General features: G+C 37.1%; 1 protein-coding gene across 1 annotated transcript; it reads right to left on the minus strand.

Annotated features, from left to right (window-relative positions):
• Positions 1-10,223: 10,223 nt before the first annotated feature.
• LOC110107999 lies at positions 10,224-10,878 on the minus strand. Its single transcript, XM_028697026.1, has 3 exons — positions 10,873-10,878; positions 10,716-10,772; positions 10,224-10,625 (listed from the first exon to the last, which is right to left on the minus strand). The coding sequence occupies exons 1-3, from the start codon at positions 10,876-10,878 to the stop codon at positions 10,224-10,226; spliced, it is 465 nt and encodes a 154-aa protein (XP_028552859.1).
• Between the last annotated feature and the right edge of the window lie 8,568 nt (positions 10,879-19,446).

The raw sequence follows: 19,446 nt of genomic DNA on the forward strand, positions 1-19,446 counted from the left end.
CCCATGAACCAAGACTAAGCCGCTTAGCTCCACACATCATACCAAATTCCTTTTTGAACTGAACGCTTGGCAACCCAAGGAGTTTTGTGAATCGTGGTTTTTCTCTTACTGGTGGAGGCTCGGTGATGGTGGCTGTTGGTAACCAGATTATACTGACTCCGACATGCTGCAGTTTCTATGACTTTTCTCTATATTTCCTAAAACGGGCGACGTGATCGCCTTTTTGGGACTGTAGGATCTTATCTCTTTTCCTGAAACAGTCCTCTTCTTTTAATTTGAATGCCTCCCATCGTTTGCCATTTGTTCTTGAAGGTCATGGGAGGCTGTAGGTTCTAATTTTTGATACATGTAGTCTAACCGTGCGAATTTATTTTCTGAGTCATCAAGATAATTTAATGTAAGTATTGAAAAAGAAATCTGCCAGAAAAGAAAGGGCGCGGCTGCTCAGTTCTACATGTGGAGATTAATGAAGAAATGAGCTTCTATTGAAAAATCCCTTTCACCACACCGGCACAAGGTCATTATATCTCGCTATCAGTCTGAGTACAAAACGTGTAGAATTTCACCACCTCTAGTTCTGTCTAGATTGAATGTTTCATAAAACCATTTTCCGTGCTTGCGGACGATCACTGGAACCTTGCTTTCACTCCAGCGGAAGCTCTGTCTTCGCTGAGGAGTTATCGCTGCCTTGAAACTTCCTGACTGCTCTCTGCCCCCAACAACACCGGCCCCGAGCCAGCCCTCAAATATTAACAATGTCTCGCCATGGCTGTACATCTCAAATATGCATGCAAGCCTCCATACGTTATATAATTAAATTTCTGATTTAATACTTTCATAATATATACTTATATATATATTTAATATAATATAATATATATTATATATATATATGATATATAATCATAATCTTTCTGATTCATTAGACGGAGGAGGCATCAAATAAGTTACGCATGTTTACACCAGAGGGATACTACAACAACGACATCAGGCCTTTATCCCACTACGTGGGTGTGAGAGGGGGGCTCAGTAGCTACAGATGTGCGAATACCCTTTTCTTCTTCGGTGGTGTACAGGTCAGTTACTTAAAAATCGTCAATACCCATCTTCCATTTCCTTTTAACAATGCTAATAGTAGAATTAGACAAGGTCCATTCGGCCGCCTATATATTCTAACAGTTCTTTTTAATTCTATCCCTACCTTCTTTTTTAACATAAGTCAAATATAAATCCTCTACAGCGTCTCCTAACCGCGACAAGGCAATACACGGTCGAAGGCCGCCGTATTAAAATGACCAAACCATCTAAGGCGCACTCTCTCTAAATCTTATCTTCTACTGGGGAGCTGAGCTACTCCAACATTTCACGTTTATATGCTCATTTCGTCTATCCTATCTCTAAGGGTAAAAGCCAGTCATTTCCACCTGAGCATCCCTCATACTCCGCCACACGTTAACTCAGATTATGCTTTCCTCTTTAATGAGCCAACATTCGCACCATAAAGCATATTTGCAGGCCTCACTACTATCTTATAGAATTTTTCCCTTAAGTTGAGGGGCATACATCTTCTAGTATCACATAAACAAAGCCCCGATGCAGTTCCTCCACCTCTTTCAACCATCCAACTGAATTCTGTGAATAATATCCCCATCTATTTCACCATCACTCTGAACAATAGATCCAAGATCGATTTTTAAAATGTGTGACTCTCTTATACTAGATATATATATATTAAATATATATCTTAATATATATATAAGTATGATATATATATATATATATATATATTATAGTTCCCTATTAACAATTTAAATCACACTAGTAACATATGATTTGGCTCTCACTTCATTTTAAAAGTTAAATATTTATCATCATTAAATTTAATTATTTTGTTGTTTATATTAATTGTTTCCTCATTTCTTTTCTCTTATTAGGCCAAATGTTAAAAATATGAAAAAAATTTGAGTCAAAATATCATGATAAAATTTTATTTATGATTAAAAATTATTTTATATACTTTAAAACTAATACTACATATGAAAAGTTTGTATTATATTAACCTTAAAATAAATCTAATAAGTTATAAGCTCGTCCAAATACAATTTGTATCAATATTTCTTCACACAATTTTATTCTAAAAAATTAACTGATTTAAGATAATTATAATCAAATGACCAATATTTATTTATTCATTCGCACTTTATTTTCTATTGAATGATAGTTTTATGAAGAATTGAAGGAAAATATAAGAAACATGTTTAGACTTGCTTAAAATATTAACATAAGGATAAGCCAATTTTGCACTTGGTTGAGCTCCAAGAATGTAGGACCATCATATGGTGAGGAAGGAAGCTTTCTTAGATGTGAGAGAAAGAGAGAGAGAGAGGGGTGGAGAGAGAGACACTAGAAATTAGAGAAATATTTCTTCCTTGGCTTCAATTCAAAATATATTACAATCATCTCCATTTGTAGAATAATAGAACTAAAGGGATAATGCAGCTAAGGAACTACAAACTTAAAGCTGGATCAATCACAACAATCTCCACTTTGATCTAAATTTATAAAACATTTGATTCAATCCATCTGTCTCCCAAATCTATCGCCACAGCTAAGTTGGCATCTTCTCTGGTCTTAGCTCCTTATTGTTTCAACAAATTCGGGCAATTTCTCTTGAAATACCCTTCTTTATGACAATAAAAACATTCCTTACCGAACTCATGTCTTCCTCTTGCTATCAGAATGTTGCCAACACTTTCTTCTTTATCCTCATTCCTACGCTGAAGTTGTTTAGACACCAAAACCGACTTTACCTTGGTCATGGTCAACGTATGCTTATCATACATATGGGTATCTACAAAGTGCTCATAGGCTTTTGACAGTGAGCTAAGCAATATGATGCCTTGACCTTCTTCATTAATCCGCATGCCAACATTCTTGAGATCAAGATTTATTTTATTGTAGTCATCCATGTGCATTCGAAGATCCTTTGATTCTTCCATTTGAACGGTACACATCTATTTTTTCAAGATAGGGATCTCTTCAAGAACAATGACTCCAGCTTTTCCCATACCTAGCTCCAATGTTGACTCTTCTTCTGCAACTTCTCTCAAATCTTCATCATCCAATAAAAGCAAGATCACACTGTGCGCTTTCAGCTATATTTCCCTGGCTTTGACTCTATTAGTAATCGCAGCCAACCATCCGATGAAATGGCATCCGCAATTCCTTGATGCACCAACAATGTCGTCATCTTGATTCGCCACAGGCTGAAGTCATTTTCTCCAATGAACTTGTCAATGTCGAACCTTTGTGTCGGCATGATTAGGAACCCGTAGCTGTGAATAAATGCTCCGCCTCAAAAGATCTAAGAAAGATCTTTAATCAATAATTGCAGCCTAAATTCGATCGCAAGAATTGCAGCCCTGCCTTCGTTCACACATACTGATCTTGCTCCCATCCGCAAAAGCATCTCCTGATCCAACTCGCAATCCTAACCCACCTTTGCGATCACCTGCGTAAACAATCCCCGAGATGCCGCCTCCACACACTCGACCTAACTCCACCCGTGATTCCATTCGATTATGTGCCCGCTTCCACCTGCTTCCACGTGAGTGCAGCTCCCGATCCAACCAAGCACCCGTGTGACACATTAACACTCCCGCACCATGCGTACATCGCCTATCGCAACTTGCAACACCCATGTTTTCACAACCCTACCCGACCGGAACAAATCCCTTCGAGTCGGGCCGCGACAATTACAGAAAATCCAAGATCTGGCTTTGGAATTTGCTTCAGAACTTTCTCTTAAATATTCAAAACAGAAACACAAAGCTGCTATAAACTTCAAATACATATAAAGATATGCATCCACTATTTTCTTCTTTCTTTCATCAAGATAATCATATACAATACAGTTCATGGCTACCGACATAAAGAACAGAACAGAAAAGTCATGACTGTACAAAAATAAAAAGTACAAAATACCTAATCACTAATCAAACACTAAACAGCTAATCCAAGACTTCCTTCCCTTTCCCAGAACCTGAAAACCACGCAGAAAAAAAGGATGAGCTAACAGCTCAGCAAGACTGCACTCACCAATCAAAATCTTCAGAAATTCACATCAGAAAACACATCAGAAACAGTTATTCAAATAGCCGTACAGAAATAAGATAATCGTAGAGAAATCAGAATATCATACATAATTCATATAATTAGACAAAATAGATACTTGAATTCAAATCAGAGTGCATAACAGATCTTATAAAACTTATAAGACTTTCAAATCACAGAACAGATCAGATCGTACAAATCAGAATTCAATCAGATAAAATCACATATCACATATCAGATATCCCTGACCCTGACAGAATCTCGACGGATTCTGGCCCCTTATGCCTCCCTTCCCTGACACTGACAGAATCTCAGATTCTGACCCCTTATGTCTCCCTTTTGTGCTTATAGCACCAGAACAAAACAAATATACAGAATTTTCTGAACAGAACTTATTTTCAGATTTCCCTGACACTGACAGAATCTCAAAGGATTCTGGCCCCTTATAACTCCCTTCTGATATCACAACACATCAAAATATTCAATTCAGAATATCGGATTTCGTCAGAAAAATCGTCAACGGCATAACGGCAGTGTACGAAATTTACACAGAATGCACAGATTCAAAAATTCACCAAATTATCACAGATAATACACAACATCATTATAAGACTTTTATTGTATTGAAGCACTAATTTCAAACATCCAGATAATTTGTTATTCGATTAAAACACCGCCGAATTCAAAATACCAGATAAAAATCTTCCAAATAATACTCAAAACATGCACAAATGTCATCTCATAAACATACCAAAAATTACGCAGTAAAACTTTTATCAGTACAAAATAATACCAGAATTTCACTAACGGAATCAAAATTCGAAACAGAAAAATCGTCAAAATCTTCGTTTCTGAAAATTGAGAAAGGCAGAATGTGCCTTACCTCGAGTCGATCAACTTTCTCAACTGCAGCTACGGACGAAAACGGACAGAAGTCGCTCAATAAATCACTTTTTCTTCTTTTTCCTTCGATTTTCTCTCTCTTCAAAATATCTCATTTCCATATATATCCAACCAGATCGTCCCGGACGATCGTAAATCGTCCTGGGACGATTTGCCCTATGGACAAAATTCGTTCAGACGTGTACAGTAATCGTACCTGGACGAGTTGCTCTCTGGAAAAATTTCGTCCAGACGAACCCCAGTTCGTCTTGGGACGAACTTCTCTGTCCAGAATTTCCTTTACAACCTGTACCGATCGTCCCGGACGATCCAACTTCGTCTGGACGAACCTGGAAGGAAAAACAGCTTTCACACATGTGACCCGCACATAGGGGTGACAATATCTGACACGACCCAACAAATTTTGGGTTAGGGGCAACTCTTTTCACAAATGGATAGGGTTCAACAAATCAATCTGTTTGAAAAAATGAGTTGAGTCCAGGTTGACTCGTAAACTAGAAAATAACCTGAAACTCTTGTCGACGTCTCTCGTCCGTCAGCGTCGTCGTCAGGTCATCCGATGTCAGGCATCGTTGTGGATCGGAAGTAGTGACGGAAGCTCGTGTGGCATGATTTAGGGTTTTGAATGTCACTAAAAGCCTTATTCGCCTGCTTTGATGACGTTCCTTCCTGTCGAATCGGAAGTTGCGACAATTCGTCGTCCTGTTGGATCGAAAGTAGGCAAGTAGCGACAGGAGCTCGCTATCTTCCTCCTTTTCTTGTGCTTCTTCCTCCCTTTTGTGCGCTTCTTCTACCAAATCCCATACATCCGTGTTGGGTCGGGTAGACCTTGAAACATAACGGGTCAGGTATGAGTTGAACAAATCGACCTATTTATAAAAATGGGTCATGTTCGGGTTAACCCAAATAGGGCGAGTCAGTTCTGGGTTCGACTCGAACCCGACCTACAACCCAAAATTGACACCCCTACCTGCACTCCATGCCTTCACACGCGAATCCATATACACGAGCTCACATGTGTGTGTCTGCCTGCCAGTCCCGACTAGGCTCCACTCACGCCCAGCGTAGTGCTTGCAAGCGACACTTCCACGTGCCCCAATCGCCTCACCCATGAGAGTCAAGCACCCATCTTTGATCCGAGCACAATCGAAATTGCCCTTTTCTACCATGCTCTTCCCCTTAATCAACTCCACCTTGCACTGAAACTAGTTGTAGGATCTTGGTGAGGAAAAAAGCTTTCTTGGATGAGAGAGAGAGAGAGAGAGAGAGGGGAGAGGGGGACAACAAGGAATAAGAGAAATCTTGATTCCTCTTCAATTCAAAACTTATTACAATCATCTCTATTTAGAGAAGAATAGAACTAAATGGATAAAATTCACATAAGGAACTACAAACTTAAAGTTGGACTAATCAGAATTTAATGAAATTCAATATATCATTTTCGACACTAACTTTAAAGTCTATTTGGGATGATTGTAAATTTTTAAAAAATTGGTTGTGAAATTACTCTGGGAAAAAATTCTTGGTTATAAAAAAAATGTTTCCACCTAAAAAATTTATAAAAACCTGCGGCAAAATAATAATTAAATGAAATTGTGATTGCTATTTGAAAAATAAAATAACGAGAAAACCGTCACAAACAGATCCTTTGTATAAAACTAAGAGCTTTAATTTTACATCAGGATGATATCATAACACAAATGATTTCTTTCACATTTTGCAATCATAACAAAATGAGAATAACTCCATACTCCGGCCAGAACTTAGAGGTTATCTTCAGTTTAAACTTCGCAAGTACGCATCTGCAAGCAAGCTCTCAGAACAGGTAACACTGCAGTGAAACACAATCAAAATACTGTGGTTTTTTTTCCTTATATGTGGATTAATTAACTTCATCACTCAAAGTTCCTTAATTTCTTTTCGTTTCCTCCCCAAATTTGAAACAAAAAATGTGAAGCAAACTACAATAAGAAAAAAATATCCTCCACTTTATGAGCAACAATCATAGAAAAGATAATTCTTCATTGCCCAAACTAGAAAAATTAAGTGTGGAAACGAGCAAAAATAAAATTTTCAATATATATATGATACAAACCAACACTACCAAAACCAAATTTACTTGCCAACTTGTTAGATTGTCAGCTACCATTTAACCAACACTAATTTGCTAGCAAATAAGCCATATTTTATTGATTATAGTCAATGTAGGTACATTCAGTCATTATATGATTTTAGAATAGTAATATTCAGAAAAACTTGGTGGGTAACCATTAGAAAGGGAAAAATTGTTACACCAACAATTAAAATGGAACTCAAAATAGGGGTGAAATAAAGAAACCACCGTTATAATATGATGTTTTTGAAATTTCTTTTATTAAGATTAGAGAGAGTCACCTTAGATGGTTTGGTTGGATAAAACGGCGGCCTTCTGATGACCCGGTTTGAAACATAGAGGTATTAAATTTGATTTATGTTAATAAAGGTAGAGGTAAATCTTAAAAGACTTTGTTAGAAAATATTAGAAATGATCTTTATTTATTAGATTTAAACGAGAATTTAACTTTTAACATGACACAATTGAGAAAAAGGATTCATGTAGGCGACGTAGTGGAACAAAGGCTTGATGTTGTTGTTGTTGTAGTAGTATCGGATAAAGTATAAGACAATTGTATCCTTAGAGTTAGATGCTTACCATGGATAATTAAAGTGGAAGCTTTGACAGTTTTGGAGCATACATCATTACCCTTATCCAACAATATAAAGCTAATCAATTTAGTTAAGGTAATCCTTTGGGTTTTGTTTAGATGGAAGGAAAGCAAGGGAACCCTAAAATCCCTATAACTAATGGTTTGATTATGAATTTGTATCCACTAATTTAAGATTTTTAACCTTCTTTTATTTGCTTTCACTTAAATTCTTAGCATCCAAATACAAAAATTAAGGTTTCGTTTGGGACGAATTTCTTACTATTTTTTAAAATAATTTTTTTAAAAAATTGCTTTAAGAAGCAGTAAAAAAGTCATCCCAAGTAAAGCCCAAGTTCCTTGGCTCATTTCATGGTGCTTTCTCATCTTTTTGGCAGAGTTTTGTACTTCCATTTGCAAAATAATTACATTTCATCTATTATGGAGCCTCAAAATAGGGATAATAATTAAACCGGAAAACATGCTATGCAAAAATATATTTTAAACAATGCTAGCAAATCTTGAATTTATTGACCCCATAGCTTTCCCAAAATACAACACTAGAATAAAAATACCCCATCTTACAACAGTAAGGAAACCAGAGTTGAAGCATTTACTTATTGATGTAAGAAGCAAAATTCCACATCAATAGACATACATCATATGTCAGTGTAAAGGTACAACATTAAAGTTTTTTCAAATTCATACATATCACATATGCAAGCATCGAACCTAAGATCTCTTGATTGATAGCCAAAGCTCCCAACTATCATATCAAGATGAGATGCATTACAACGTTAATGCGAAGTGAATAATTTGTTGGAGAAAACCAAACATCAATGTATGGCGAAACTCAGTAGAATCATACAAAAACTTGGACTAGAGGTAGGCCAGTAATGAAATGGATATAAACTCAAGCCATACTAGGACTTAACTCTAAATCTTAACCATTGAGCTTTGAACACATCAAATTTCCTAACATAGTTCCCTTACATTCTTCCCATCCAATCGTAGCAAAAAAGACCTCCAAAAAACCAATCAAAACGTTAAAAAGAAATGTTGGAGTACACAGTCCATAATAAACTACAATTATGGAGCAAAATGGCATAAATTTAGGTTTCATTTGAGACTGCTTTAATTTCTAGCTGCTTCTTAAATCAGCTTTTAGTATACAAATTTTAATTTTTGTATCAAAAAATTGCTTTAATAAGCATTAAAAAAGCCGTCCCAAACAAAGCCTTAGTCTAAATATTATCAAACAAAATGTTGGCGGCATTAAAATCTTATGAATTAAATCACAACATTTATGGAATTTAAAAAAGTTAATAATTTAAAAGAAGCCATGCCAAACAGTTTTCAAAGTTGTAAGTGTCTAACCCTCTAAAAATTAACAGGATTTACCAAATCCCACTTGTGGCCAAGCAGATCGTCAACACAAGTCAGGATAAGTACCTAATTTCATCCTCTTCAATGGAAAACATAAATGAGATTCACATGCATTAAACATAAAGGACGGCCTCTGTGTTCTAAATCCAGCCTTCCACAAGAAACCAGATATTAAAAAAAAAAAGCAATTTTTGTATCATTCAATGACCCGAAGCAAAGTAGGTCCATAACGTGCCTGATAAAAATACATACGCAAAAGGGTATTTCGTTTCTCGTTCCTATAGAAGAAAAGAAGAAGAAGAGAGCTTACAGTACATGCCGAAGAAATTGAGGAAAGTTCAGTAGAAAACACGAAGGCTTCCGCTTGCTCCAGACTGCGCGGTGCGAGCGAGGAGAGATTTCATTAATCATTAATGCTTTCTAGTTTTTTTTAGGGTTGTCAAAAACGGGTCAACTTATCAGGTTTAGATTCAATCCGGGCTATTTGAGTAATTGAGTCCAAACAGGTCGACTCGAATCCAATTTGATTTTGCAAATGGGTCAAGCTTTTCAACCCGGATGTGAATGGGTGGGTTACAGTTCCATGATTCGCGCAACGCTACAGGCTTCGAGATGCGGCACGGGGGCCGAGAGCCGAGGTATGCGGGATGTGGCACGGCGGTAGCAATGGTTGCGACTCAACTAGACGACAGGTGCGGCAACCATTTTCCCATGTCAACCCGTGTTGAGTTTGGGTTTTCGGGTTTACATGAACCCAATCCGATTTCGCAAAAGTGTCAAAAACTTGAACCCGAATTCGATCAGTATGAGAAACAGGTTGATCCGAATCCGAAATTTTTTTTTTTTTTTTAAGCATGGAAAATTAATTTTCAAAAGCTCTCCCAACGGAAGCTTAGAAAAAATAGTACAAATTTCTAGGGGAATATAATAATACTTTATAGTAAAAGGCTGTTAAAAGATATTTCGGATCTTTTTTTGACAATTTTTTATTACAAATTTATGAAACTGTTATAAAACATATAAATATATTAAGCGGATATATGTTTTTTATAGGCTATATATATAAATCAGCAAATTAAATTGTAATAAATAAAAGGGTAAATTTTTAAAAATTAATATTGTTAAAAATTTAATTAACTATTCAACCAATAAGAGGAGACAGCCGCCGCACTTAGGACACTCATCGACACGTTTCGGAACAATGAAGTACATGAAGCAAGACTTGCAGCCGGCGACGACGAGGATTAGACTCCCCGCGCCACCCTTACCGTCGCCGGCAATGGAGTCATCGGAGGATGAATTGTGAGAGTTTCTGCTGCTAACACCGAAAAAATCCTCATAGTCAGTTCCATCGCCGGCAAGCGAGCTGCAGTCTTCAATGTCACTATCATTGTCTTCTTCATCTTCGCAGCCTCCGGCATCATCGGAGTTGTACTCTTCTGACGAATTATAGCTCGCCTTAAGACCGGAGGCTGCAATCCGAGGAACCTCTGTTCTCCTCTCACCGCTCTTCCCGTTCACATAGAACAGCTTCCCTGTCTGAGAGGAAAAAAAAAACAGAGCAATCATTATAAGATAAGCTTAAGAGCAAAAAATGATGGCCGAGTGATTAATCCGTTAATAAATTACAATTTGATCATAAAAGAATAATCTTTCAATGTCGAAAGAGGAAATAGGAAGATAATACTTAAAGAGCAAAAAATAACAGAGATCGAAATAGAAGAAAGCTTTTGGGTGTAAGGAAGAAGAAATAGATATGGTGAATTGGTGTGAGTAGGTAACGAACCTTCATGTCAAGGCATTGCTTCCAGTGAATGGGAAACGCTTTACCGGAGTTGAGCTCCACCGTTACCTCTTCGCTCTCCGCCGCAGCCGCCGCGATGCTGCTCCTCTTCTGCTGTTATGCGAGCAGTTCCTCAGAGAAGCGGCTATTGATTCGATGTTCGGCGCCGCCATCCCTCGTCGTGCTACAACGAGGAAGAAATGGTAGCGGAAGTTCGTCATATGAGGAAGACGGGAACTGTAAGGGTATTTAGGTATTTCTTATACTTCCAAACAGCGGGAAGCACGCGAAAAGCACCCGAAAGCAGGGACGTTCTTTTGGATGGGAAAAGCAACCGTGGGACTTAGAAATTTTTAAAACGGAGCACCACCGCTTAACCCCAAACGACCTCTTGGTTACGTTCGGTGAAGCACAGCAGGGAAAAATCCGTCCCAAACGAGGCCTGAGTCTTACTTATATTGAATCTCTTGATGGTGAATCATTCGTCAGACATTTGAAGGTCTTAATGATGTCGGAATTTGGCGATCTTGGTCTCGTTGGATTTGTCTCGTCGAGCCGCTCGATTTGATTATAAGCTCGCCAAATTCAGAAACCGTTTGGTAACTCAAATTGTGGTACAAACTTTCAAACAGCGCTTTTGGTCCTTGATTTTGACTCATTTGGGCTTGGATAGAGTCGAATTTGGTGTCGTTGGGTTCGTATTAATGAGATGCTCAGTTTGACTGTAAGTTTGCTGAAATCGGACCAATCTATGGATGCTGAGCAATTTTGTAGTATAATGGGAATTTCTCAGAGGAATAGCTTCCTTACGTATCTGGGGATTCCTATATCTTCTGAAAGGCTTAAAGCTAATCATTTTCAGAAACTTTTAGGTATTATTACTTCACTGCTAGATGGGTGGAAGGTGAGACTTCTATCTCTTGCGGGTAGAGTTCAATTCTTGAAGTTTACAATTTCTAATACTCTTGCCTATTGGATAAAAGGATCTATTATTCCTAAAGGCATTTGTAAATCTATTTCTAAGCTGTGTTCTAAATTCCTTTTTCATGGGAATATTAATGGTAAGAAAATTCATATGATTGCGTGGGGTAAAACTGCTTGCCCTAAGAAGAAGGGTGGTTTAGGGATAGCCTCTATAGACTCTCTTTATTATAGTTATTACTTTCTTTTATTTGGAACATGTTGACTCAGAATTCTTTGATTTCTTCCTGGTTTAAGAATAAATACACTTCTCCCTGGAAACCTCCGTCTGCTAAAGCTACTAAATTCTGGAAAAATATCTGTAATACTTCGCAGAGAATCAAGGAACATTTAAACTTTCAGATTAGCCCTTCAGCTAACTTCTCTTTATACTGGGATCCATGGTTTAATGAGAAGTCTCTTGCTGAGTGTTTTCCGGTGGCTAAGCAGTTCTCTGAATTAAACATTCAAGACTGTATTAGCAGTTCTCACTGGAGGCTTCCAGATTCTTTTCCTGATTATATTAGGCATGTTATTTGCTCTGTGGAGATTAAAGAGCAACCGGCTTTGGCTTGGGACGGCTCTTTTAATCCTAAATTTAAGAATTTTATTACTTCTTACTATGATCACTTGGAGGAGGTTTCTTGGCATAATTATGTGTGGCACAAATATTACTCTCTGAGATACTCTATTTTTACTTAGATGGCTATTTTGCAGAAATTAAAAGTAGCTGACTTACTGATCAAGAGATCAATCCAGTTCTCACCTTACTGCTGTTTTTGCAATAAAGCCAAGGAAGATCACAACCATCTATTCTTTTATTGTGACTTTACCTTTCATGTCATTACTAATCTAATTCCTGAATTTAAAACTTTCTTATTTAGACCCATTTTGATTCAGGTTTTAGAGTCATTGGATAACCCGCTGAACTTTAACAAAAGGGAGAAAGAATTCTGCTGCCTCACAATTTGTTGCACAGTTTATCATATTTGGAGAGAAAGGAATAATCGGCTATTTGCTAACAATTGGAGTTCGCCGGATACTATTATTAGCACCATAAAAAATGCTATTAAGGTTAAGGCTTGTAGCTGGAAAAACTACAATCACCTAATTGAGAAATTCCAGTTCTGATTGGGTTCCAGCTCTACTGTTTTGGTAGTTTGCTATGTCTTGCTGGAAGATTTTTCTGCTGCTGACTCTGGTTCAGTTGTGTCTTAAGTTCTTTGTATCAGTCTACCTAGTCTTGCTTTTTGTCTTGGTTCCCTGCTTGGTTTTCCAGTCTGTATTTGTTCCATTGTTTTAGCACTATGTTTTTCTTATTGTTGTCATATTGTAACCTTCGTTTTATTAATAAAATGGGCTTTGCCCCGATTTAACCCAAAAAAAAAAAAGAAATCGGAGTTCAGGTGATCCCGGATTTAATTTTTGAAGTTTCCTGGTTGATTTTGCCTCTAGATTTGTGCGCGATCAAGAAATGTTTTTGATGATATATCAAGTCTAAATATTATCAAACAAAATGTTGGCGGCATTAAAATCTTATGAATTAAATCACAACATTTATGGAATTTAAAACATTTAATAATTTAAAAGAAGCCATGCCAAACAGTTTTCAAAGTTTAAAGTGTTTTAGCCCTCTCAAAATGTACAGGATTTACCAAATCCCACTTGTGGCCAAGCAGATCGTCAACACAAGTCAGGATAAGTACCTAATTTCATCCTCTTCAATGGAAAGCATAAATGAGATTCACATGCATTAAAAATAAAGGACGGCCTCTGTATTCTAAATCCAGTCTTCCAAAAGAAACCAGATATTAAAAAAAAAAAAAAACAATTTTTGTATCATTAAATGACCCGAAGCAAAGCAGGCTTTCCAATGAGCTGGTTACGGTTCCAGGCTTCGAGCTACGCTACAGGCTTAAGCCAACGGCCCAGTGCTGGCTAAGGGCCTGAGGCGGTGCCGGCGCCGCCTACGGGTGCGGGTCCATGTCAACCGGTCATGTGGACATGCGAAATGTGGCACGGCGGCAACAATGGCGGACGACACTGGCCGACTGGCACCTGGCGGTTTAAGGCCTGGATCAGCAAGATGTGGCTCCGCGGCAACTGTGACTCAGCTAGACGGCAGACACGGCAGCCATTTTCCAGGTCAACCCGTGTTGAGTTTTGGTTTTTGGGTCTACCCAAATCTAACCCTGTTTTGCAAATAGATCGAAAATGTGAACTCAAATCTGACCCATATGACAAACGGGATGACCCGAACCCGGAACTTTTCTAATCAGGTCTAGGTCGGGTCAGATTTTGACACCACTAATTTTTTAGCACTAATGTCTTTTAAAAAAAAACATAGAAAATTTAATTTTCAAAAGCTCTCCCAACGGAAGCTTAAAAAAATAAGAACAATTTTCTAGGAGAATATATAAATACTTTATAGTAAAAATTTATTTTTTAGACTTTATATTAGGGGTGTCAAAACCGGATTTCGGGTCGGGCCCGAACTAACCCGGGGTTCAAACGGGTCAACCTTAACCCGACCCGGATATGTAAACGGGTAGAAAAGTCTGACCTGGACCCGACCCTTCAAGTTGCCGGGTTGACCCGACCTGACCCGGATTTGGGTTCTGCCGGCGCCGGAATGTTGGAATGGCGGCGGGCGGACAGCGGGCGAGGGGGCGGACACGACATGCGAGGGCTTGCGCGGGCGGGGGCAGCGGGTAGAGGGGCACACAGTGCAGCGAGGCACGTGGGCACACAGGGCAGCGGGGGCGGGCTGTGTCGGGGAGCGGGGCAGTGCGGAGCGGGGCAGCAGGGGGCGGGGAATCCAAAATTTTTAAATTAAACCATTGGTTTCCGGTTTGACCGGCACCCACCGGGTTCAAAACGCCGAACCCGATCTTTTTTTCAACGGATCGAATACGGGAACCCGAACGCCGCCCGTTTTGAAATCGGGTCGGGTTCCGCAACCCGGATTTCGGGTCTGGGTCCCGGGTCGGATTTTCGTGTCCGAGCATAAATATTTTTAAAATTGAAGAAAATATACAAACTTATTCATTTTCTTCGAGAAGGTATTTGAATTTTATTTGAAATTTTAAATTGATACTCTTTATGTGTGAACCGCTTATTAAAATCCACCGTAGATGAAATCATTCTAATTCAATATATTAGTTTGATTATAATCCTTGATACATCCTCAACAAATTATCTGATGGAGCAGCGAATTTGATGCAAAATCAAATTGGAAACTTCCGAAAGGGTTAATTTCGGGAGCAAATATGAACTCCGATTTCAGCGGGCTTACAGTCAAATTGGAGCGCTCCAGAAATACGAACCCAACGACACCAGATCAACCAATCCGAGCCAAATGAGTCCGAATCAAAGGTTCAAAGCGCTGTTGGGAAGGTTCAAACCGCAATTTGGAGTTACAAACGGTCTCCGATTTTAACGAGCTTATACTCGAATCGATACGGCTTCGACGAGACGAATCAACGAGCGCAAGATCTCAAATTCCAATATCATTAAGGTTTTAAATGTCCAAACGACGGTGCAGTGATCAAGGATTCGATATCGGCCGTCCATTTCAAACCACACTCCCTGTTCGCCCTTGATATCACGCATATTTACAGGGCTATGCCACTCCAGAAAAACTATAATAGAGCCATCATTCTAACATTCAAAGGGACTCAAGTGAAGAGAGGAAGAAGAAGAGAAGGGAGAAGGAGAAGGAGAAAGGGGAATAGGAGATTCCTCACCTCCTCGACCATCCGCCCGCCGGAGTTTTTCCTGCCGGTCTGGAAGACGCCGAAACTCTTGCTCGGATTTTCAGGAAACGCAGGAATTCGCAGGATTTTTAGTGAATTTCGTGAAGAGACAATTGTATTTGGATTATCTCTGACTTGTGGGAAGAAAATCCGCCCAATTTTGTAATCCTACAAAAACACTAGTGGAAATTTTCAACTGGGCAGCCCGTGGTTTTCCCATTTTGGGTTTCCACGTAAAACTCTTGATGTTCACTCCTTCTTTTCTGTTTGTGTGTTAAACTTACGTGGCAACGCTCGGACGCGAATTTACAAACTCAAAACCGCCGCGTATTTTCTAACACGCAACACATCCTAATCCTTTGTTTAAATGTCTCTTTTCAACAAAACGTAAATCCAATTTTGATGTCCTCGACAAGCTCCTCTCATTCATTGCATCTAAGGATTAATTTTAATCAATTGTCCAAAACTTTTATTTAATCAATTAAAATTTCATTTGTGACTTTTTTTTACTTCTTTCAAAAACAACTTTTTAGTAAAAAATCAAAATAAATTTTACTAAAAAAGTGTTTTAGAAAACAGTAAAAAAAGATATTCAAATGAACCTAATCTTATTCTTAATTATTAAATACTCCAAACATTAAGATTTTGTTTTTATTTGGGGCAGCTTTCTTATTTCTTTGCTCTTCATGTCACATTTTTATTTGCTGCCTACTTTTTGTTGTTTTAAAAAAAAATGTATTAAAAAGTTGTTTTCTAGGATTTTTAAAAATTACTTTCTCTAGACAATTTATAAAAACATTAGAAAGTATTACAAACAAAGCCTAAAACAATTCCAATAACCATTCCCACACTCCAAATTCATAATCCTCTCTCTACTTTCATCATTAGCTTGGCTCGTCCTCACACATATCTTTCTAATAGCTACCCTATTAAGTGGAGATTACCGGTCGAACTCCAATGCATCCCATCGCCTCCCTCCTTTGACGTGGGATGCATTAGAGTTGACAGGCAATCCCATGCCTTACCTCCTTTAAAAAATATGTGAGCATACAGCTCATCTTGGTCTGTTAGTTAGGAGCTTTGTTATCAACAAAAGGTATTGTATTCGGGTCTTACATATATAATGTGTGAGTGAGATTTGCTTTAAAAATCAGCCAAAGCTGCATATCTGCGTATCTAAAAAGTAGGGACGTGTGGACTATGAAATTTGCTTGTGACTACTAATACACCCTACCTTGCGCGCTAAATTATAACCCCCCACCCCCCCAAAAAAAAAAAAAAAAATAAAAATGTATGAAGCTATTGACTTTCTTATGTTGTGAATGTATAGCTTTTTATAGTTGTGCAGCTTGTGTTGATAGCTATTTGCAGGTCTTCATCTTTTTTTTAATTGGAATGTTTCAGTCACTTATATTAATATATATATATAATAATATATATTATACTATTATATATATATATATATATATATATATATATATATATATATATATATCAAATATTCTTATCATAATAGCTTTAGATTTTGTTTATTGATCTTTTATAGCATTTAAATTGTATTTGAAGTCATCTTGCTCAAAATATGGCAAATAACACAAGTAGGGGAAGTAAAATCCAATTTGTTTATGCAATATAGGTTTCATTTGGGACATGTTTCTTATTATTTTCTAAAATAACTTTTTAGTACAAAACTTCCTTTAAATGCAGTAAAAGCAGTGGCCAAAAGCTATCACAAATGAAGCCTTAATTGCACATCGACCTTGCTATAACCCCACAAACCACAATACTATAATTCTCCATTCCTCTCGGTTATGTTATTTACACTAATGACTCATATGCGCTAGGCTTTCTCCCAACATCGGGAAACCTCCACACACCATAGACTTTGTTGATGACGGTCATCACAAGCTATTTTATTCTCAAACATTGCACAGGTAAGCATTACACTCAAACTTTAAAATACTTTGATAAATTGATTACATGTTCAATTTTGAAGAAATAAAAAAAATATTTGAGCTTGAATTTTTGAAATTGAAATATATATAGTTAAAATTTTTTTGGTCATTACATTGCTAATTTATGAGTCCATTTTGACATCTCCTTTATCACATTGAGAAAATGCCCAGGCATGTTCGATCATAAGTAAAGGAGTTGTAAGTTTCGCTCTTTGAATGTCTTCTCTACTATATTAAGGAAATGTTCAAATATGTCTCATTTCCTTTACCACATTAAGGAGAGATTTTCAAATATGTTGTATTCATCTTATATTCTCTACCACATTGAGAAGATGTTTGGGCATTCTCAATCACACGTGATCGAGTTATAAATCTCATTTCTAGTGTTGCCTATCCCACATGAAGAAAATATTCTTCTTTCCTATACATCAACCTTAGAACCTAGGTAGCTTTGTCAACCTTTGCATATACCACTAAACAATACTATAAGTCTAATTTAAGTTTCTCCCTTAATTACTACTATAGTGGAGTGTAATTTTCCTCTATCAACTTAGGACTACGTCCATACGCTTGGTCTATAAGGTACTCTAATTTTCCTCTATCAACTTAGGACTACATCCATATGCTTGGTCTATGAAGTCCTCTTGGATAAGGTAACTCATAATTGCTAACAAAGATCCTTAGGTCACCATATAGCTAAGTAGACTAAAGGAACTGATGAACCTAAGTTGAAAGAACTAGGGTGTCTTGACCAGGGGCGTCATTCCCACTTGGTAGGTTAGTCCTCACTTTCTTATCATTTTTTCATTCTAAATTTTACCTTATCAAACCTACATCAATCGTCCATGATTCGAACATGAGTATTAAGTCCTAAATTAAGAGTGTTCTAGGACACATTCGAGACATAATTAATCTTAGAAGCTTTCTCCTTTGAGAAATCTTGACCCCCCATAATTAAAATAGACTATATTTGGAGCCACATTTCTTATAGAAAAAATCTCATACAATTAGTTTGCCTTGTATTGATCCCAACGGACATATATAGTACATTGATTAACTACAATATGCCCTTTATTGTAATGTAGCAGGTGTTATTAATTTAAAGCACACATTAACACACTGGAATTTAAAGTTTTTCCTAAAAAGGCATAATAACTTGTACCAAATGTATGGCTTGAAGAGTCACCAACTCAATTTGAGTCTAACTAAGCATGAAGGTGAATATTTTTATGATGACTTGGTAATCTAAATTATATAGTTCCTTATAGATACCACAATAAATATATTAGCTATTGAAACTATGTGTTCAAAGGATGTTCTTTTCTTAGCTTAATTAGTTGACTATAAACATTATATATGATTATGTATTGAAGAGAGCCGACAAGAATATGATACAAAGTGGGTTTGTGAAATTGTAGTTGTAACTCATGGGAGGTTGTAGATTTTATTGGGTTTTAATTTTGGATCAATTTAGAATTATCCATAATAGCTCAATGCAGAATACTGAATGCATCTTGAGCTGGGTTTAAGTGAATGCCATAAGGGATGGTTGATTGTACAATTTGTTAAATCATTTTTATCAAGGTTGTGAATATCAAAACAAACAATGAACCAGAAGAATAAGAGGTTTACGGTTCGATGGTTCAACCGGAGTCGAATCGGGGTTGAACTAGATGATGTAATAAATACTAAATTATTAAAAATATAATATAAATTAGGTAATAATTAAATTTTAACAAAGAATATATAACTGTTTTGATTAAATCTCATGAACATGTTCAATTAAAGCTCAACATAAAGCTTATTAAAAAGCTTGATTAACCATTAATGTGAATATAAGTATGTGTATATTACAAATATAATTATATGCATATTAAATATATTTTAATAAGTATAATAATATAATA

The sequence above is a fragment of the Dendrobium catenatum genome, unplaced genomic scaffold, assembly GCF_001605985.2.
Source record: "Dendrobium catenatum unplaced genomic scaffold, ASM160598v2 fragScaff_scaffold_853, whole genome shotgun sequence".
NCBI lineage: Eukaryota > Viridiplantae > Streptophyta > Magnoliopsida > Asparagales > Orchidaceae > Dendrobium > Dendrobium catenatum.